At 35.1% G+C, this 21,771-nt stretch overlaps 5 protein-coding genes across 5 annotated transcripts in view; 2 read left to right on the plus strand and 3 right to left on the minus strand.

The window, feature by feature from the left end:
• The first annotated feature begins 524 nt into the window (after positions 1-524).
• Positions 525-5,396, plus strand: LOC105215520 (WASH complex subunit 4). The gene is made up of 10 exons (XM_011189473.3): positions 525-684; positions 746-1,278; positions 1,336-1,557; positions 1,622-2,380; positions 2,437-2,769; positions 2,831-3,110; positions 3,184-3,338; positions 3,945-4,371; positions 4,466-4,683; positions 4,749-5,396. The coding sequence occupies exons 1-10, from the start codon at positions 666-668 to the stop codon at positions 5,226-5,228; spliced, it is 3,426 nt and encodes a 1,141-aa protein (XP_011187775.2). The 5' UTR covers positions 525-665; the 3' UTR covers positions 5,229-5,396.
• Positions 5,397-6,485: 1,089 nt separating this feature from the next.
• Positions 6,486-11,217, minus strand: LOC105215521 (1-phosphatidylinositol 4,5-bisphosphate phosphodiesterase gamma-1). The gene is made up of 4 exons (XM_011189474.3): positions 9,528-11,217; positions 8,974-9,457; positions 8,056-8,912; positions 6,486-7,844 (listed from the first exon to the last, which is right to left on the minus strand). Exons 1-4 carry the CDS (start codon positions 10,812-10,814, stop codon positions 6,726-6,728), a joined length of 3,747 nt encoding a protein of 1,248 aa, XP_011187776.2. The 5' UTR covers positions 10,815-11,217; the 3' UTR covers positions 6,486-6,725.
• A 498-nt stretch (positions 11,218-11,715) lies between these two features.
• LOC105215524 (potassium channel subfamily K member 1) overlaps positions 11,716-21,771 on the plus strand; it is a 39,615-nt gene continuing 29,559 nt past the window's right edge. Inside the window, exon 1 of the mRNA XM_054232098.1 lies at positions 11,716-11,750. Within this exon, the coding sequence (XP_054088073.1) occupies positions 11,731-11,750 (20 nt within the window). The 5' untranslated portion in view covers positions 11,716-11,730. The remainder of the gene's footprint in view (positions 11,751-21,771) is intronic.
• Positions 13,321-16,439, minus strand: LOC105215522 (uncharacterized). Its single transcript, XM_011189475.3, has 4 exons — positions 16,299-16,439; positions 15,677-16,017; positions 15,259-15,616; positions 13,321-14,192 (listed from the first exon to the last, which is right to left on the minus strand). Exons 2-4 carry the CDS (start codon positions 16,009-16,011, stop codon positions 13,851-13,853), a joined length of 1,035 nt encoding a protein of 344 aa, XP_011187777.2. The 5' UTR covers positions 16,012-16,017; positions 16,299-16,439; the 3' UTR covers positions 13,321-13,850.
• Positions 18,513-21,498, minus strand: LOC105215523 (zinc finger protein 112). Its single transcript, XM_054232097.1, has 8 exons — positions 21,360-21,498; positions 21,240-21,299; positions 20,262-21,183; positions 20,079-20,204; positions 19,514-20,019; positions 19,313-19,447; positions 19,144-19,254; positions 18,513-19,060 (listed from the first exon to the last, which is right to left on the minus strand). The coding sequence occupies exons 1-8, from the start codon at positions 21,365-21,367 to the stop codon at positions 18,946-18,948; spliced, it is 1,983 nt and encodes a 660-aa protein (XP_054088072.1). The 5' UTR covers positions 21,368-21,498; the 3' UTR covers positions 18,513-18,945.

A 21,771-nucleotide genomic window follows, 5' to 3' on the forward strand; every position in this document is an offset into this window, starting at 1 on the left:
GATCGTTTATTCGGTTTGTAAAAACAATTAACTAAAATTTAATTAAATTAAGTGCGCAGCAAGTGGTTGTCAAATTTACGCGCACATACGAACACACATGTAACACAAGCGTTCAAAAGACCGGCGATTCTCAGAACCGCAGAACAACATCATATCAATTTTATTGCGCGTATTTATTATTCTCTTCTTCTAAAAGGAGCACGATTACTAATTATTAAATTTAACTTTATTATTACACACTTGCACATTAAATTTTGATTATTTTTACTCGCGAGCAGATATCCGGTGGAAATAAATTATGATTTCCAATTTAATTTCAATTTGCTACTGTCAAACTGATTCATGTTGCAGAGTTGCAATTGCACGCTAAAACTATTTCATCAATTGAAGTATGAATTTACTTTTGAAATACACCTATAACTTTTATTAAACCAAAATTTATAATAATGTTGATCAAATGGTCTAATAATATATAAAATGTAGCTAAATTTTTAACTTTACACACACTTTCAACATTGCAACAACAGCACTTGAAAGATGTGGCAACTTTGCATTTTTTGTGGTTTGTTTTGATTTCATCTTTGTTTTGCAATCGCTGCATTTACTTCTTGTGAAAAAATTGTGAGCAATAATAATTTATACAATTTCGTTCCAAATAAATAAAAATGGATCAAGCAGCCATAAGTGAGTAACAATTAACATTGATAAAAGAATAAATTTTCAAATTCACTTTTCATCAAAACAGTTTCATCAGCTGAGGAGCAGTTGAAACATTTTGGTACATTCCTTGACTTGCATGATAAGAAATTGCAACAGCTAACACAAAAAACTACACAAGTGCCAACAGCTAGCGCGCCACCCACACTTAACAATGTGACCACACCTCTTGTAGAAGTCAATTATTCAGCTAATCAGGAACAACTGCTTTTGCTACGTTTACTCGAATCTGATCGTTTGCTAAACAAAACGCTACTTACATTCGCTCATCTATGCGCCGAGGTGGATGCCTTAGCACGCAGAGCACAGCAAATGCAAATCAAATTTCTTTATATTGATGAAAATTTATGTGCGCTCTTAGCAGATGAGCATGGCAATGGTGGTACGGATGCGACAAGACAAACCAATGAAATTTTACTACAAATGAGTGAATCCATGCAATTCGTTTGTGATATACAATTCCTATTGCAGCGTTGCATTGTGTTGGGCAACAATTTGCTGCACCAATGTGGTGCCTACTGTGCTTTGGAAGATAACAAAAATTTGGAGTTTCGCTTTGCGGTAATAAATATCTCAATAATCCAATTGGATTTCCTTAATTTTTGTTTCATTTTACAGGATGTTTTTGATTGCCTTGCAGATTTGCTATTGCAAATTCTGATTTTCAATGAAATTTTGGCCTGCTCCAATTTCTGCCGTTTCTGGCAGACTTACAAGAAAACCGTCGATGCATTAGCACAAAATGGACAGCACGCGGAATTCTGCACAACCAGCGAACTAATTGGTTTAAGAAATTGCTTGGAGGAGTTCGATTTTCTCTTCTCGGGCACGATATTTCAAGTAAATATAACTAGTTTATTTTAATAACAAAATACTTATTTTTATTGTTGTGTTAATTTTTCAGAGTTTCCTCGATAGCACATTTGCGCTAAAGGATAAAATTGGACCAAAGGGTATTGGCCAGCTCACAAACCAATGCAATGAGTACATGAAACAGTGTTTGAACGCCATAAATAAGTGCGATGTGAATGAGTTCAGTGAACACAAACTACTGGTGCGTTTGAATGCATTTTGTGTAGTTTTCCATGATTTCTGCGGGCAAGTCGAGACCAAACATGTAAAACAACTGTTAGAGCTCAATCAAAAGCATCAAGGTATTATACTAATAGGCAATGTGGCATGGCAGCCTACACCCTTTCTGCGACGGCATGCCACCTCATTGGTGAAACCACATGAACGGCTTTTGGGCGATGCCAAACGTTTGCACCAACATTATTTGCAAACACGCGTGCAAACGCTACCGCGTGATTGCCGCCAATACTGTGCCCAAGTGTTACTTTGGACGCTAAACGTGCGCAAAGCATTGAGTATCGGGCCATTCGAACTCACTGTGCAACAATTTAAAGAACTTTCAGCTTTACTCTTGCTTGGCCTGCGCTTTGCAGCACAAATAAGTTGCTTGATCAAAGGTTTGGTTAATGCACACGTCACTTTACAGTCACCAATGACGAAAACAACACTGCAAAGCATTTGCAAACTGATTGAATTGCTGAAATATATACAACAAGTATTCGTGGACTACATGGATATCATTGCCAAAGTGATGCAATGTGTGCTGCAATACTTGCAGTATAAAGTATTGCATCTGCTGAATCTGTGTAAGGTAAAGTGTGGAAGTTTGTATAAAATAAAAATATTAACAAATTTATTTGTTGTTAGAAACGCATTACGGTTGCCAAAATGCATGATCGTAATGTCGACGCTTTAGCGGCGCTACGCATTGCGGAGAAGTGCATGACGGGCCCACCAACGAAAACGCGCACCCTACTCACCAAACTGGCGGTGAATGCCACAAATCTCAACAATCGTACATTACCGCCAGATCAGTGGGAGCGCTTTCAATTGCTTATGTCACGCATAACAATACTAGCTGGTTTTCAGTCTAACATGCATGAACTGTGCGACACAACATTCATCTATTGGCATCAATCAGTGCTGTCGGCGTATTTGAAGCAGGTCGTCGAGCGAAAATTAGACTTTAATTCGTTTCAGGTTAGAATTCACGATTTATGATTGCAATTATATTATTATTAAAAGTAAAATAAAATTTCAGCATATTTTACATGCTTTCAACGATTGTGGCAAGACTTTCGAGAATTTGAACTTAAAGGAGCTTAAACTATCAAAGTGTTTAGCGCGTGCCACTTATGATAATTTACGCAGCGAAATTGTGAGCAAACTGTGTGCACAAATCGAAACGTTTTTGCGTTTGGAAGTACATTCCAATTTGCAGTTGGAGAAAATGTGCCCATTTGAGCATGGTATTGATGATTATCGCGACTTGATTAATGCCTGTCCGATAGAATTGAATGGTAGTTATGTGATTTTAAAAGGTTAGCGGTACTTGTGATAGTGCATAACAAAAGCTTGATTGGAATTATATTTTGCGAGTTTTACTATTTCTAGATCATGTCGAGAATTATTTAAGCGCCATGTTTTACAATCTAACCACTATATCGCTGCATGACTGGAAGACCTACGAGGAGATGCGTCATTTGGCCAACACGCGCTTAATGTTGAAGCCTGTAGAGGATTATTTGCCCAATCAGACTTTGGAACAGGTAAAATTACTGTTAAATATACTATTTACCGTTAATAACACTGTATAACACTCGGCTGGGTATTGGACCAAACTAATTTTTTCGGGGAAATCGAGTCATAAGTACAAAAAGTGTATTTTTTGATTTTCGAAAATTCTCAAATTCGAAATATTTGGATTCGAAATTCGAAAAAAGATTGAAGAAATTATTATAAATGTTGTTATAAGGCGTCCAGTATTTTTTCCGATTTATATTTTTTTATTTTTTTCGAAGATCAAACTTTGGGCCTTCATATAAGCTTGACCGAATAGTTTTATACACCATTGAATTAAGAGGAAAATATAGATTATTTACATATTTGTTATTGTTTAGTAACTATATCCAGGAATTCATAATATTTTTTAAGGCCCTTTTTTCAAACTTCGAATTTATAATATTTTTTTAAAGTCCTTTTTTCAAACTTCGAATCCAAATATTTCGATTTTAGAAGCAAACTTCGAAAATCGGAGAATACAATTTTTTGCTTATAACTCAATCTCTTGGAGAAAATTAGTTTGGCCCAATACCCAGGAGCAAAGTCTATTTTACCGTATAGTATAATAAATAAAATATAATCTATTCCTCTAGGGCATCGACATTTTAGAGATAATGCGTAAAATCCATATATTCGTCTCGAAATATGTTTACAACATGAATACGCAAATATTCGTTGAACAACGTAGCGCCAATAAGCATTTAGATTCGATTGGCATACGGCACGTAGCCAATTCGTTACGCACACACGGCACGGGTGTCATAAATACCACCGTTAATTTTACATATCAATTTTTGCGTCAAAAATTCTATACTTTCTCACAATTCCTCTACGATGAACAAATCAAGTCGCGGCTGATGAAAGAGCTACGCGCTTACGCGGAACGGAAACAAGCAAAAAGTTATCCTGTTTACGCTTACGAACGCGCGGACGCTTTCAATAAGGATATACGCAAACTGGGACTCGCCAATGATGATCAGACATATATGGATCTTTTCCGTAAAGTGATAACGCATGTTGGTGAGTGAGTTTTCAAAGAAAATGTCCTTTTAATGTATGATACATTTGTGGTACAGACACATGTTCCATGTTCGATAATAATCGTAATTCACAGGCAACGCTATGGGTTACATACGCTTGGTACGCTCTGGTAGCATACATGCCAACTACAGCGCCAGCCTCTATTTACCCAAATTTGATGAGAATTTGCAATTTGCCAATGCTTGTCGTGAGCAAGAACTAGATGAGGTCACCATAAAGGCGGCTGAGAATTTCGAAGTGAATATTAGTAATTTGGTGAAGAGCTTCTCGGATAGAACCGATTACTTTAAAGTGAGTAAAGTGATTTTTTTATTGCTTTGTGCTTAAATTTCCACTAAAAATTAAATAAATTGCAGTTACTCGTTGAGGCATTCCAACCATTCTTTCGCAATCCACACAATCTGCATTTGAAAAACTTCTTTCTCATTGTGCCGGCACTCACGCTCAATTATATCGAGCATATGTTGCGCGTTAAAGAGAAGATCAATAAAAAGGATCGTCAGGAGGCAGTGCTGTTCGACGATGGTTTCGCTGTTGGCTTAGCATACATATTGAAGCTACTGAATCAAATGGATGATTTTCAGGGTTTGCATTGGTTTGCAACGGTGCGTGAACGCTTCAATGCGGAACGTCTGAAAATACAGCAAATGTTGCAGGATATAAAAAAGTCGGCTGGCACAAAAGGCAACTCCAAAGCGGCGCAGGCAATGCAAAATGACGAAACGGAGAAGCTGCAACAAACGCTGGCGTTGACGGAACGCCGCATAAATGCACATCAAATGGAGTACAATTTGCTCTATTGCAATTTGTGCAGTGCGAAGATATTTTTCCAATAACTAAAGTGATACGAGTATTCATAATATATTGTAAGTGATTTTTTTATTTTATTTTAATGCATACACATAATATATTTTTACATTATATATATATATATAGTTGTTACCATAAAAAATTATAGCATAATCATAATACACATTTTTATGAATAAAAATAATAAAAGAATTGCAAATTACTAAATAACTAGTTTTTTTTAATAATATGCGTAAATTGACAGCATTGTGCTGTATATTTAAATACTTTGAGAACATTGCAATTTTCAATTAGCTAAGGCACAGTAGATTTTTTTCACACATTAAAGCTAATATGCGTGGTAAAAACAGAATTTTGTGCTGAAATAATATTTTTTAAAATAATTTTGTTTTTTAATTTTTGTTTATTTTTTTATTCTCTTGAATATCAGAAATTAAAAGCAGAATATTGTACAATAATATTTTATAGAAAAACATTTTTTTATTTTCTTGATTATCAGAAATTAAAAGCAGAATTTTGTGCTATAATATTTTTTAGAAAAAAAAATTTTGTAATTTTTTTTTTCATTTTATCTTGAATATAAGAAAAATTTCCAACAAAATTTTGCTTAAAAAAATATTCATTGATTCTCTATTTGCATTATATATGAGTTGAATTTAAAAAAATATAATTAATGAATATCAGAAATTAATAGTAGAATGTTGTGTAATAATATTTTATAGAAAAATATATTTTTTTATAATAAAATAATTTTTGTGCATTTTTTATAATATAACTTGATTATCAGAAATAAAAGCAGAATTTTGTGCAAACATTTTTTTATAGAAAATAATTTTTGTGTATTTGTTTTTTAATTTTATCTTGGATATGAGAAAAATTCCCCAAAAAAATATTTGGACAGTTTTCCGAAAAAAAATTAATTTTTATATATACACATATATATATAAATTTATTTTTTGTATATTTGTCTAAAACACATGTTAATAATACACATAACACACATAAATAAACTGTATTGCATAAAAAATATAGAGCTGCGTAGGTTTAACAAAGTACATTTTGCTTAGAATGTAGATACATAATAAAATGTTAAGTCTTTATATGAGTTGCAATAATTAGTCGATGGAAGAAATTTTCAGTGCTGTAACTATACTAAAACACTTATTGTTTTTTCACAAAGTTACATATAATATGTTGGAGTAGAGAAAAGTCGAATTACAGTTTCACTTTATCACTTATACACTTATTTTTAAAAAATCTCCTTTGTGCTTGCAATAAATGCATTTGTTTGTTTTGAAAATTATAAATTTTTCAATAATTGTTATAAAATTATTAAATTTGTTCACTTGTGTATAATTTGATATGTATATAGATGCCTTAAAGCATTTTTGTTCGTTGGGTAAACTAAGGGCATTTGTTACAAAAACAACCACTACTACATACTCAGATATGTGAGTAAACATTTTCTAACACAAAATACACTTTCACAACACACATTTCACACTGTTATTACAGCGAGCAATTTAAAAGTCCACCACAACTGTGTGCTCATTTGCCGCACTTGTGTTGGCCGCATGGTTAATCTCCACATGCACCAGCAGCGAGGCCAACTCGAGCTCCTCACTGAATTTATTGCGCAATGTTATGCTGCGATAACCGGTGCGTATGCAATTCAGCGGATAGCTGGCTTGCGCTATGAAATGCGTCTCGGCAAACATATCCTCGTCCTGCACCTCGAAACGCAACAGCGCAAAATGTGGATTGCGCACGGTGAATTTGCAGCTTTCATTCCAAAAAGGATTGAAACCGTTCTCGCTTACCTTGGTGCGATGCTTAACGCCAGTGTCAAAACTGGCGCCGCATATTTCCACCGTGACTAGCGGATTATTGGATTTGCCGCCGCGAAACAGATGGCGGCCGGCTATAATGCGTATGGTTACAAAGCGCTCTTCCAGCGAGCTAATCGCCAGCATATTATTCGGATCGAAACTGTCGCTTTGCATGAACTTCGGTTTCAGCAGATAGCCGCAATTACCGTTATCGCGGAATTTTGCCTGATTCAGCTGCATAGCCTTGTCGCCGGTTTGATAGTTGAGCGCAATCATTTGCGAGCCGACATTCCAAAAGGGTACTGGATTAAAATTGGAGGAATCCAAACGTTGACCCTTCGGATAGACGCGACTGATTTGATTGCGATGATACTGTAGGAAGAGCATAGTGTTTTGTTGTAGAAATTGTTTTTCTGCTTTGGTTTCGGGGAAGCTGGACATCTCGTAGAATACCCATGAATGTTCACGGAATGGCACGCTGCGGAAGTAAATAATTAAGTCGGACATTTCTTTGGCCACACGTGCGGAACGTTCTTTTTTGCGACGCTCTGTGGCCAATTGATTGGCGATTTGTGCACCCTCTTGTATGGCTTTGATCCATTCGTAAGCCAACTCTTGGTTATCAAAACCGATAATAAAGGAATTTTGCATTGTGGGTGTCTGAATTTGCAACTGGAATAATATACCCGGTTCATTCGATTCGGACAGGTGTACAATTGCGCCATGTATGTCAATCGAATCGGTGCGTGAGATACTTTCGCAGTTATTTTCATCGCTAAAGGAATTGTAGTCATCACTGACCGAGTCAATTACCTATAAGATGAGTTAAAAAGGTTATTTTTAAAGAGTTAAAAGGTTATTATTAATTTAATAAATAACCATTTAATATTTATTATTTAAATATTTTTTAAGAATTGTGGAAGTTGCTATAACCTCAAACTAAGTTGATTTTTGCACTTAAATAATAGAAGCTGCTTGGCGAGTACTTAACCTCAACACACTTCACTATTTTTATTACACTTACCTTCACATAGTTGGCCGGAAAGTGACGTTGCACCATGCCACCATAATCACCGCGCCACCACATCGAAGTATTTCGCTGCACATTCGTAATGATGGCATGTTTTGGGAATGAGAGTTCATCCGGTTTATTTGCCTTGTAACTGTAGAGCGCCTTGCATGTAACACGATCATCCAGACTGGGATCCATATAACTCGAGGCATCATTGAAATCGCTACCATTATGATGCTCCAACGAAGTTTGACAGACGAGCAATTTCTGACGCAATAGCTCCTGTGACACCGGATACATTAGTTTGACATTACGATATAACGGATTGCGCATGTAATAATTGACTAGCGACACAAGCGATTCGAATTGTATGGTATCCACGACATAGAGCCGACCCTCTTGCATTATGCGACAATGCTTAATTTTGCGATTTATCGTAAACGATATGACAAATGCGTTGGTGCTTTGCACCGAGGGGCGCACCAGGAATGAGCCCACATCCAGTTTGATAAGCACTTGCTCTGCCTGCTCTTTGGTTGTATTGGGATGAAACCATTCTTGTGTTTCGTGCTTCTTTGGTTGTGGCACAGGCTCTCTTAGGGTGATCGAGAACTCGGAGCTGCGCAACATATTTTTGCGATAGTACACAATTAGTGAGTAGAGTGAATCGAAAACGAAATTATCGACTAAATAATATTTGGTTGCGCCATTTTCATGCTTCAACTTGATACGACAGTGATTTGGACGATTACGACGCCAGAAAGACAAGCTATAATCTCCAACGAAAGTGGCTGACTCGCGCACTAAGAACGTGCCATCGCCCAAGTGTTTGTAAGCCTCTAGTAGTTGATCAGCTTCCTGGCGGCCACCTTAAAGATTTAATAATTTAATAAAATAAAATTTAAAATATAAATTACTAGATCGAATCACCTTCTAATTTGCCATGGAACCAGTTTTCACCAAAGTGTAATTCTTCATTCGCAAAATTATCCTTTGTTTTAGGCATTAAGGTTGCAGCTGAATTCTGTGAAACCGCGTTATCGTCGTCATCTGCGCCGCCAGCGTTGTTTTCGTCGGTGTGCGAGGAGTAAATCAGTTGTTGTTGTGTTAATAGGAAATGATATAGATTCCAGGCTTTATCGACCGGATCTTTAAAGTACAACATTCCCTCTTTGAGAAAATTACGCATATTTTCATTTTCATCGCCGTTAGCGCCACTTATAGAAGATCTGCTGCCACTGGTCGTTAACATACCAGAACCACCACCGACTATACCCGGCCCACCAGCGCAACCATCTTCGTATTCCGGCAGTTTTTTATGTTTAAGTATGATTTTGCGACGTAATTGATGTGGGGAAGGCAGTTGTACTTCAGCGCGGTCACAACGCTGCGTTAACAGCATGTCACCAAAAACCTGAAAATGTACATAAGTTAATAAAAACATAAAAATTATTTATTAATTATTTTATTTTTTTAAGTTTTACCTCAGTAAGCGCTTGCGCCATATTACGCTGCTGCTCCAGAGAACAGTTCTGCTCAATTGATAAAATCACTGGATATTCAGAAGTTACAAATGCATGCTCCTTTATCGTTTTAATTACATCTTTAAATTTTATTTTGGAAGTCATTGTATGTCCATGGAAAATATATGGCAAATTGTCTGCGCCATTCCAGCAGTCCAGCTCAATACAGCGACAGCCCATACGTAATGCACGTGCATAGGCTTCACATGACGATTCACTAGAAAACTGATCGCCAGTGAGATAAGTGTTGTGCGAGGATGCAATCCAATATGCAGAAATTGGTTGTTTCATGTCCATGTAAATGCGATCACAGTTGCGATCCCAGAGATCGTTTTGTTTCGAAAATAAATAGTCGAGAAATTCACTAATTGTAAAATAGGGTTCTTGCACATCACGCTCTACATCTTGTAAAAAGTCGCGTATAAAGTTTGAAACCGACGCATCGTCACGTCCCATGATTTCATGTTGCTCTTGCATTAAAAAGGTTTGGAACTCACGTAATGTGACTGTTTCGCCATCTTTTGAATAGGCAAATGTGCCGGGTGTACTATAAAACATTTCTTCCAGAAAATTATTTGGCATAAGGAATTTTCTATATAAACGTGAGAAATCATCGAAGCGTAAATCATTTTTACGTCTTGCATCATCTTCAGAGAAGCATTCCATTAGTTTACTGGTGGTCATTTTGCAACTAATACTTGCCAAAAAGCTTTTAAAATCTTTAACTGTCACTTGACCACCATCTTTGGCAGACTGCATACTCGAATTTTCAATGGCGTAATACTCGCGCCTTAGCCAACGTTCCACTTGTAGAGGATAGGGTGCGTTTACGGTGTCCTGCACCATGTAACGTAGGCCACGTACCCAATTGTCCGCCTCCTGTTCGGAAAGTGCTACAACTGAGAAAGTCTTCAGTTTGAATGAACTACCATGTAACACTACAAAACACTTTGCCGGTTCGAAGCGTTTCGAATCTTCCGCACAATTACGAAATTCTTTAGAGCATTTACCCACACGTATCTCACGAATTTCACGTAGTTCAAGCGATCCCTCATAATCAGTACGCGTATCTGCCATAACCGATGACCATAACAGCTGCCTCGTTTCGCGCACCAACATCAGGCGTCGTTGTTCCGGCCGATGTTTGGAATACAATTTGGTGATAATTGTGCCACGTTCAAGCATACATATAGTTTGTTCCATTTCACCCAAAGTGGGCACACTCATTGCACTAAAGCAATTCAACATGTTGCTTATTATAAGTTGTATCCTATATGTTAGTAAGTAGATAAGTGTATGCCGAAATGATATTGTTTGTATGTTTTCTGGTCAATCACTTGTTGCCTGGACTTATCTATTTTTGTAACTTCCTGTTGTATTTGTTTTATTTTTCTGTTGCGTTCTTCTTCTCTTTCTGATACTGCACTCCAGCCGCATTACCTAGATCACATATATTTAACATTTGTCGTGTGACTAATATAGATATTTCAAACACTTTCTTCAAAACTACTATCACAAAAATGGAATAAATGAAAATTTTATCACATTAATTGCTTGGAAATGCAATTATTTGTGAAATTAAGGCACTTCTTGAGGAAAGTTTCCTTTGATGGTTTCTCCAGATGACAGCATTGCCAGAACTAAATTGCGTATGCTATGGAAAAATAAAGGGGCGCTAAATATGGCGGCGTAAAATAATATCCGCGACAAGTGAGAAACCTGTATTAATTACTTTTATTATTTAATTGTAAAGTTTGTTCACATTTTTTTATTAGTTCTTAACAAAATATTGATTATGTCAGTTTTTTGTGTCTAATTAGTACTACATTTACTGTGCTAAAAGACTTTAAAATAATTGTGTGTACGAATGTTTAATGTGTGATCGCCATATTAGTAGCAACGTGTCATTATTTTCCCGCACTGAACGCATCAATTGGCAAACGTTTACTAACGCAGTTCCGGTGTAGATTTTTATAAATTCAAATTATATATAATTTAGAAAGTTAAATATTGTGAAATAACTTTTAATCAATTCAGTGTACATATCAGAGTGAGTGTGATATGAAATTATAATCATCCGGCGCTGAGCTATCAACAATTTCGAGGATTTCTACTGACGCTCAACAACGAGCAGACATTTTGCCAAATTTTCATACAAATACAGATGGTTAACCTAACATGTATGTAAGTGAATAATAATTTATAACAGGATGCTTATGCATTGCGCACAGCTGCAAAGAGGGTTTTTCATTACAATTTGTGATAGTTTAATTGCAAATATATAGAAAATATATGTATATGGAAGATCCCATTCAAAGCAACCTTTCAAATGACAGGTGGACTTTAGTACTGTTCAATGCTTGTCATTGCCTGAAGCGGAAGGCCGTGGCTCAACAAATTGTGGTAGTCAGGTATTCAAGTATAAGAAAATTAATTTTTTCCTCCACAAGTTAAGCCAGAAGCCCCACCTTATCGCATGGCCTAAATTTTAATTTGAAGTGATTATGAACTGATTGTCCTTGGCATATGAAATTATATGCCCAAAAAGTGACAAAAGCCTTAAAGAGGTTAAGTGTATTTTTTAAGTTTCCACAGTTTATTAAAATCATCTTGGATTAAATGAAAATTATTTATAATATGTCCAGTATAAATAGGAATATAGCGATACAACATATAAGTACATTAAACCGTAGACATGAAATACAAGTAATTTATATATATTTTACTGACTAGTATGACCTTAACTTTCTAATTTCCATTGAAATATATGTTATAAAGTTCAACAAAATAAAATATCGATAAATACACAGATTGAGCATTAACTATTGCTATTGTAATTACTTCTTTTAGTAAACTGTAAAAATAACACAACTCACAGTTACAAGTTAAATTAAATGTGTTTAATATTTAAAGCTTATACAAACAAGTTTAAATTCAGTATGCTTGTATTTTTGTATACAAATATCGACACATGTGTGCCAAATATTATATAGTATAGATTTATGAAATGTGTTTTTTAGGAATTAATGTTGTGACTGTAGTGTTTGAGTGTTTGAATGTGTAGGAATATTAGAGTGTGAGTATTTGCATTAATATATTTTATTATTTAGTTTGAGTGTTGGTCTTTAGTTTCACTGCAGTGTTTTTTCGTTCAAGCTTTGTTTTTCAATGCCATATTATTTTTTTTTATTCTTATGAGTAAAGAGATCAGTTGAAAGCCGTCATTTTTTTTAATTATTTGAAATGCTTATATACGCATAATAATATTAGTCTTAATACATATAATTAATCAATTCGCTTACGGAATTTTTTCTTAGTGACTTATGCTATTTTATTATTTTTCAATACAAATAATATTAATAGTAATGTTTTAGGTTATATTAAAAATGTTCAGTGTTGAAATGCTTGACCCATATTTATGTTGTATTGTAGTGCTATTTTGTTTTTACCAACTTGTTAATAATAGCGCATGACAAGCATAACTATTGTTGCACTTTTACACTGAATGTCTTTATATATTTGCTTAACTATTTTTAAAATATTATTATTTTTTAATAGTTAAATTTTCTTATATATAATATGCATCTAGCGTTTGCTCACATAAAATATGCATACGAATATGTTAAAGCGTAAGCCTAATTTTATAATTAATTTAGTTATATTTGCCATGAATGATACGCGTATTATATAGTTCAATTCAAGTATTGCGTATGTATATTTACATCTTTTTACGGATGCACTATGAATTTATACATATTTTTATGAGTGTTTCATTAGTATTTTCTGCAGTAGTAGTAATTTAGTTTTTTAAATGCAATGTTACAATGAGTTATGCAAGTTTAGTAGATTTTTACGATAATATTGCTTCCATGTGATATATATATGTATGTGTAAGAGTACATATATAGCCCTACACAAGTATGAATCTTCCATATTAATGATATTGAAATGCTTTGAGATTTTGATTTGCTTTCATATTTTGCTTTGATTCGCTATAAAAAACACATTTGTTAATATTTTTCAAACATCAAGTCCCATATAACCTCAAAGTAATACACTTGAGACCCAATTTCTGACTCGTCTCGAACACCAACTCGCGCTTCGTTGTACGTGTATATTGTATTATGACACAAATTTAACATTTCATTTATGTTATTTTCGCTTTTTTTTTAATAACAGAAGCCACGATTTATACTTGAAACATTGTTTTTTCTTCACACTCTACCGCCTATGTTGCACTGCGGTTCACCACTACACAAGGTATGTAATTTCATTGTTTACACTTCACTGTGTTGTACCGGCAGCTGGTCCATAGATTGAAGCATCACTTATGCGACGTGTCATTGTTGCTTTGCGATTTAAAGTGGCCTGTGAGTGATTCGATTGTAGTGTATTGGTGTTCAAGTGATGATTGGAACGATGTGATGGATAGTAGTTGAGTGGTGCCATATTCGGATTATCAATACGTGTTGGTGATGACACGACGGGACGTGGTGAGACACGTTGTAGGGTGTGTAGTACTTCTTGTGGCTCCTGATAGCCAGAGTCCAAATCGTCATGATAGGAGTCCATTAGAGGTGTGGGATCTTCGTAGTCATAGTCGACGAAGCCGCTGTTGTCGAAGGACTGGAAATTGCAATTAATTAGTTATGGTAAAAAACAAGTAAGGAAGGGCCAAGTTCGGGTGTAACCAAACATTTTATACTCTTGCAATTTATTTATTTAATTTTATTAATATAATACACAAGTTGACCCATATATTCGGCATATTAATATTAGGTATATGGGTGCTAGGGGAAGCTATGACCCGATTTCACTCATTCTTGACACAGAGATATATTATTAGAAGAAAAATATTCCCTCTTACCTATATTTTCGGTAAACAATTTAATATAAACATTTAGGTTTGCATGTTCGATATATGGGGCCTTGAAAACTAGTCGGAGCCACATCCATTTAAAATTGTGTATTTTGTGCAGCCGTTCTGTACCATCTTTAAGGTTCCTGGTGTTTTTCCCTACTGATTTAAAGCATTTTTAGTAATTTTCAATATAACCTTTGTATGGGAGGTAGCCATGGTTATAATCCAATTTCCTCCATTTTCTGAGTGTATAAGGAAGTGCCTGAAGGACACGATTGTAGAGAGTTTCGGTGTTCTAGCTTTAGTACTTTACGAGATATGTACAAAAACTTAATAAGCGGTGGGACCACGCCATCTTTCCCCAAAATATTCATATATGTACAAAAAAAGATATGTACAAAAACTTAATAAGCGGTGGGACCACGCCATCTTTCCCCAAAATATTCATATATGCCCTTCCCTAGTGCGATACTTTGTAATAAATTTTACTTTTTATCAGGATATCTAAATTTTTACTCGAGTTACAGCTTGCACAGACGGACAGACAGACATCCGGAACTTTACTCTTCATCCTGATCATTTTGATATACATATATAACCCTATATCTAACTCGTTTAGTTTTAGGACTTACAACCAATCGTTACGGGAACAAAACTAGTATACTCTCTTCGAAACTTGTTGCGAGAGTATAGAAATATTAGATTAGATAAAATTTAATAACATTTGATCATGCACTCGACGCTACCTCTACCTTTATCTAACATTTTTGATTTCGAACTAAGCATACTTTTAGGATTGCTTCCATCATGAGATAGCTTCTTTTGTCTTACCTTAACCGGCACACGTTTCGTATATTCACGATAAGTGGGAGTCTGCACTTTAGTACGATAGTCCACAATCTCATAGTGACCATCCTGCACAATATTTCCATTTCCATTACCATTACCCACGGGATAATCCGAAATGAAGTGTCGTGTGCCATGTGGTGTTAATGTGGCCCAAAGTAAGCGACTATCATTGGCCAACTGCGATTGTAAAGTGTCACGATTATTGGTCGTAGTAACGGGATACAATATACCACCAGCTGTAAAAGGTTTTGCCTTATTTGAAGTTTCACCCAACGATTTCATGCCACTCTGTTTAATATTCGAATCATGATAAGACAAATTGCAGCTGGAGAATAGTGTTCTGTAAGCAGAATAAAAAAGGTAATAAAATATACTTGGTTTATTTCACGCTTGTACTCACTTTCTGCACTTCAACACTATGAACGCAAAGAGTCCACCTAAAATGATTACACCAACCGAACACGATATGAGTCCTAAAACCCAAGTGTTCTCCAAAACTTTCGAATCGTTGCCAGTCAATTCGACGAATTCAATGCCCTCGCCTTCGTTTGGATTTGGATGGGGGTTACACAGTGAGGGCGCATAGCATGGATTGGTGTCATTGGTTGCCACAAGCGCTGCTGCAGTGGCAATGTTCGGCAACAAAAATGACGGTAAAGGTGGTGGTGGCATCGATAGTATGGTGTCAGGGGGTGGTATCTCATATTTGCAAATGCCAACGCAGAAACCAAACATCTTGGACTGTTAAAAAACAAGAAAAAGCAAATGCTATTACTTTCAAATATCTATTTTTATTGCAAAGTTGCAATAATTTGCGAACTTTAACCAAAAACACTTTTTCACTTGTCAATCAATCAAATCAATTAAAACTGTTGTACCCAAAAACACTATTACACCGTAAAATATCGATCGGAAAATCAGTCAAGTTAACGGCACAAATATACAAGCTTTCAATTCACATTTCAAGCACTACTTTTAGTAAAATTTATTCCAAAAAGGATTTAATATTTCACTTAACTTACTATTTTTTTAAGTTTATGCTTTTATTTGAATATTTTTAGATTTGTCTTTGCCTTTATTAGAAAAAGTAATAGCAGTAAAAAATTTGACGTACTGCCGCACTGCTCAGTAAGGAACTTGTAACTGTGAGTTTGAGTAATGTCTGTATACTTGATATGGCAAAAGAGTGAGCGAGTCCTGTGAGAGCGGTTGCATGTAAATAATTTGTTGCACAGCGTGTTTTGCTCTTACAATAACTTTCACTCAGTTTACTGGAGTATTACATCTTTTAGTGTTGCATTATATGGTATGTAATATTAAACTTATATTGTTTATCAAATTTTATTTTTGTTTACTTAATCATAGTAATCAAGTTTTATTTAATACAAATGCTTAAAACGCTTTAAATAGCGCATAACAACTTTTGTAAATAAATAATAACAAAGGTTCCAACCCCTATAAGTATGCTACGCTTTGAAGTTTACTCTCTCTCGCTTTCACTCTTACTCTCTCACATACTGTTACTGCTTGCTTAATCACGGTTGCCGTTTGACTTTTTTTCTAAATGGACCAAACCTAATACGAAATCGAAGCGGGCGGGTGAGTGTGTAAATAAAATAAATGGAAGAGATTACGTTCATTTACATGAATAGTGTCATAACTCAAAAAACACGATTTTTAAGTTGAGTATGCAGAAATGTGTGCATCACAGAATACCATCTAACCCCGTCATGTTAAGAAACCTTAATAGTGTTCCAGGGCTGATGGACGCGATATTATCACTTTGAGAATACGTATAGAGCCCCAATTATCCGAGTCCTTTTCTTCATTATTTTTATACTCTCGCAACAAATCTTGCTTAGAGATTATTATAGTTTTGTTCGTATAACGGTTGTTTGTAAGTCATAAAACTAAACGAGTTAGATATAGGATTATATATATCAGGGTGACGAGACGAGTCAAAATCCGAATGCCTGTCTGTCCGTCCGACCGTCCGTGCCATGGATAAGTTCAGTCTAAATTAAGATATCTTTGCTATTGAAAATTGGCGAAATCGATCCACTGCCACGCCCACAAAATGGCGAAAACCGAAAACACATAAAGTGTCATAACTAAGCTACAAATAATGTTATACAAGTAAAATTTGGTGCAAGGTATCGCACTAGGAAGGGGCATATTTAGATGTAACTTTGTTGGGGAAGTGGGCGTGGAATCAGATAACAACCACCCCACCTCCCATACAAGGTTAGGTTGAAAATTACTAAAAGTGCTTTAACTCATTAACGAAAAACATCAGAAACACTAAATTTTCCAGAAGAAATATCAGAAGTAAGCTGCACTCACAAAATGGAAAATAGGCGTGGCGTCGCCCACTTATGTGTCAAAAACCATATCTTAGAAACACTCGACCGATTTCAATGAAATTCGGTTCATAAAATTTTCTTTACACCCTGAAATGTAAAATCTATGAAATCGGTTCACAACCACGACTACTTCCCATATAACTCAGTTTTGAATTTCGTCTCATTCTTTCACTTTATAATATATACATAAGGAACCATTGAAGTTAGCGGAATAAAACTTTGCGCAAATACTGTATATGATATGTGACATCACTTGTGAAAACATTTTCGAAATCGGATATCTTTTCAATGCCCCAGATATCGAACTCAGTGCCTTAAGGTAATTTTTCATAGAAAATATCGGTAAATCTCTCTGATATCTTAATTTAATTCAGAGGAAATATTTGTCTTCTAATAGTGTGTCTCTGTACCAAAAATGGTTAAAATCGGGTCACAACTTCTCCAGCTCCCATATACCTAATTATAGGAATTTCAAAAATACGATGGGCTTCTTACCTTATAAATCGGTTAATATGTGAGATATGTTAGCCAAATTAAATGCGCATATAGTCTAAGGTTTAATGTATGTTGGTGGTGAAAATGAGTGAAATCGGTTCATCAATTACCTCAGCCCTCATACATATACTATGTATAATGATTTTCGTTTTTCTATTTTACTTTATGCCGAATATATGGGTCAAATTGTGTGTTATATTAATAAATAAATTGCGAGAGTATAAAGTGGTTGCACCGAACTTAGCCTTTTCTTACTTGTTAATTACCATTTTTTATAGTTCGTTTTGCAATAAATCTTTCCAATGCCAAACTTATCTCATCGTTGATAGAGGAATTAGAGTATTAAGATTTTTTCCGTCAATAAAATTGCGGGAGAGCTACCATACAACTTCATTTATTTTAATCCAGTTATTTAATTATAAAATTATTTTATATGCTAGGAGATCATTACCGCTATTTATACATTTTTTCATACTAGATATATATTTGCTTAAAAGTACATTTTATTTATGTATATATTGGTATTCAAGTGTAATGATCAAATGATGATGTATTAATATATACTTTGGTATCTTGATGAACAACATTCTCATCCACCTCTTCAATATGCCTTTCACAGATTTAATCTCAATGCATTCCTCTATCATATGGGAAATAGAAAGATTTCTGGCAGCTTGATGATGTGTCATCGTTGTAATGTGCTCTATAGTATTAATTTGTTGTAACAAATGTTCAACTTTCATATTCGTAGAGCTAACTGTTTGAATTGTTTGATGACATGCTGTTTAGGCTCGTCTTCTTCTAGCATATGTTACACTTTCAAGTCCGTCGTACCAAGATTTCTGACTGTTTGCTGATGTCTTATGGTCGCAATGTGTTGATCCAATAGATCTTTACGTGAAAATGTCTTATTACATGGTATACAACTGAAAATGATGAATTAAACCAAATTATTATTTTTTTAATTTTTAAATTTTGAAATATTTATAGTAAAAAAAAAAACACTTACGGGAATGGTTTTTCGCCGGTGTGAGTTAACATATGATTTTTCAACACAGTAGAATAAGTGAACGATTTGCCGCATGTCTGACAAGTGAACGGACGTTCATTCCTATGTATTCTATTTAAAATTTATAGATATAATAACACTAGATTTTTGAAAATTATTTGAAACTAACCTTTCATGTTGTGCATTTGTACTCCAATCAGAAAAGCTTCGGTCACAGTATTTACAAGTGTACGGCTTTTCTCCAGTATGCACACGCATATGACGACCAACTTCAGAATGGCAAGTAAAAGTTTTACCACAAATTCTATGAAAAATTAACACATTAAATATTTAAATCATTATTATATTAAAATTAATGTGCTGCACTTACTCGCATTCGAAGGGCTTTTTGCCCATATGACGCCGCATATGCATTTTTAACAAATTAAGCTTGGTATATGTGTTCCCGCATATCTCACACATTATACTTGCAATTTCTGGTTCTTTCTTCTTTTTTCTACCTCGATTCGTTTCATTACCACTATGCAATTCCGATTTTACTGATATCGCCTCCCGTTTTGTTTTTGGTAGTCCACGTTTACCACCTGAATTTTGGTTGGTTACTGGCTGCCTTTGTATTACAGTCTTCTTAATTATGGATTTTGGCAATTCTTCTTCGAAATATTCATTCATTCGGTCAGTGTATTCAATAAATACCTCAACCTTTTCTGGCTCCATATCAGATTCAAGCACTTCTTCTCCAAACGTTTCCGTTATATCTTCCAAAGCAATAAATTCTGTATGCATATCACAGTGCATTTCATCCTCATTTTCATCTTCATGTGTTGATATGATTTCAGCGTCCTCATAGTCTTTTGGTTGTGTCTTCATTTCCGACTGAATAATGCAAAACTTATAAAATCGATTTAATTAAACATTTAATCGTTTTATATTACCTGTACTATAGCATCCAAAAGCGCATGCTCGCTCGCTTGACACATGGTGTGGAACTTATATGAAACTTCCAACTTTTCTAGACACTGTACGCAAATCACGTTGGGAATCTCTTTGTGGCGCTTTAACTGCAGATATAAAACGAATATGAAAATTTATAATTATAATTATCGTATAATTCTTACGACTATTCCTCCACAAATTTCTATCCGCTGCACAATCTCGTTACTTGTGCCACCATCTTCCGTTTCGAACAAAGGCTGCATTTTGCTTGTGCTGCTATCCTCTGTGAGACAAATGCGACATAAATTGTACACATGCATTATAGGCCTTTTTGGCACCAAGGCCTTTTTGCATGCTAGATCCGTCGTTTCGTCCACCACCAAAGAAAACTTTCTCGTTCCTAAATCGCTCACAGTGTTCTTCACTTTTTTACTTAGTTTCTCCGTCAACACTGCTGTCTTAGTTACATTGCTATCTGGGCAACACTCACTTAGTAAATCGTGCACTGGTTTTTGCAACTTTTCACTGTCTTCGTTTTCGAAACGATCCATCCTTAATTGTCTGTTTTTTCTTTCCGCGTTGGAGTTGTGTAATTGATTGGCGGCATGTCGAGAGAGATGTGCGAAATGGTTCTGCAATGGTTTATCACATACAATACAATAGGCGAAACCTTCTTTACTCTGCAGCCAGTCAAACTGGCCTAGCCATTCCGGCCGAAATTTTCTTTTCTTGATTTTGCCAACATAGTCATCACAAATAAATTTTCGATGAGCAACAGAAAGATGGATACTATTGCGGCACTTTATTCTTTCTGCTATATTGCTATCTGGGCAACACTCACTTTGCGAATCGTGCACTGGTTTTTGCAACTTTTCACATTCTTTGTTTTCGAAACGATCCATCTTTAATTGGCTGTTTTTTCTTTCCACGTTAGAGTTGTGAACTTGATTGCCGGCATGTCGAGAGAGATGTGCGAGATGGTTCTGCAATGGTTTATCACATGCAATACAATATGCGGCACCATCTTTACTCTGCAACCAGTCAAACTGGCATAGCCATTCTGGCCGAAATTTTCTTTTCTTGATCCTGCCAACATAGTCATCACTAATAAAAATTCGTTGAGCAACAGGAAGATGTATACGATTGCTATCTTTACTTACCGATCTATGTTTTCATCAGATTTAATGGATGTTTTTGGCTTCTCTATTGTTTTGAAGTATCTGCAGTGTGTGATAGACAAATTGAGACTATATAAAAATAAATAAATGAAATTTGTTTACCTTTCCATTTCTTTTTCACAATTAAATTTCCCAACTGATTTTCAAATCAAAAATGTTTTTGTTTGCGCATAGCGTAGCTTGTCCCAAATTTCACAGCTGATTAGTGCTACCATATTGACAATCGTGAAACCAATTAACAACGCTGCCACTGAATATTATTCAAAATATTGGAAGATCCTCAATCTAAAGTCTAATCGGATTGACGATCTTTCCCCAAATAAGTGAAAAAATCGGCAAAATTTCAAGAAAATGGGACAAAGAGCTCGCGATTCGTAAGGATTATAGTCATTGGAAAAACATTTGAATAAAAATTTAATTTCTAAAAATCTTTCTGGTTTTTGGAGATGCATTTAAACTGTTAGGGTTTAATTATATTCTCGCAACAAGTAACAAAGAGAGTATAATAGTTTTT

The sequence above is a fragment of the Zeugodacus cucurbitae genome, chromosome 5 (assembly GCF_028554725.1).
Source record: "Zeugodacus cucurbitae isolate PBARC_wt_2022May chromosome 5, idZeuCucr1.2, whole genome shotgun sequence".
Lineage (NCBI taxonomy): Eukaryota > Metazoa > Arthropoda > Insecta > Diptera > Tephritidae > Zeugodacus > Zeugodacus cucurbitae.

Coding starts and splice junctions, on each gene's coding strand:
- LOC105215522 (XM_011189475.3), bottom strand. CDS start 16,011: ATGTTTGGTTTCTGCGTTGGCATTTGCAAATATGAGATACCACCCCCT. Junction 15,617..15,676: donor ATAGTGTTGAAGTGCAGAAA/GTGAGTACAAGC, acceptor TTCTGCTTACAG/AACACTATTCTCCAGCTGCA. Junction 14,193..15,258: donor CGAAACGTGTGCCGGTTAAG/GTAAGACAAAAG, acceptor TGCAATTTCCAG/TCCTTCGACAACAGCGGCTT.
- LOC105215520 (XM_011189473.3), top strand. Junction 1,558..1,621: donor TCTCGGGCACGATATTTCAA/GTAAATATAACT, acceptor TTAATTTTTCAG/AGTTTCCTCGATAGCACATT. Junction 2,381..2,436: donor ATCTGCTGAATCTGTGTAAG/GTAAAGTGTGGA, acceptor ATTTGTTGTTAG/AAACGCATTACGGTTGCCAA.
- LOC105215523 (XM_054232097.1), bottom strand. Junction 19,255..19,312: donor ACAAATGCACAACATGAAAG/GTTAGTTTCAAA, acceptor AATTTTAAATAG/AATACATAGGAATGAACGTC. Junction 19,061..19,143: donor ACCGGCGAAAAACCATTCCC/GTAAGTGTTTTT, acceptor CATCATTTTCAG/TTGTATACCATGTAATAAGA.
- LOC105215521 (XM_011189474.3), bottom strand. CDS start 10,814: ATGTTGAATTGCTTTAGTGCAATGAGTGTGCCCACTTTGGGTGAAATG. Junction 8,913..8,973: donor GTTCCATGGCAAATTAGAAG/GTGATTCGATCT, acceptor TAAATCTTTAAG/GTGGCCGCCAGGAAGCTGAT. Junction 7,845..8,055: donor TTCCGGCCAACTATGTGAAG/GTAAGTGTAATA, acceptor CTCATCTTATAG/GTAATTGACTCGGTCAGTGA.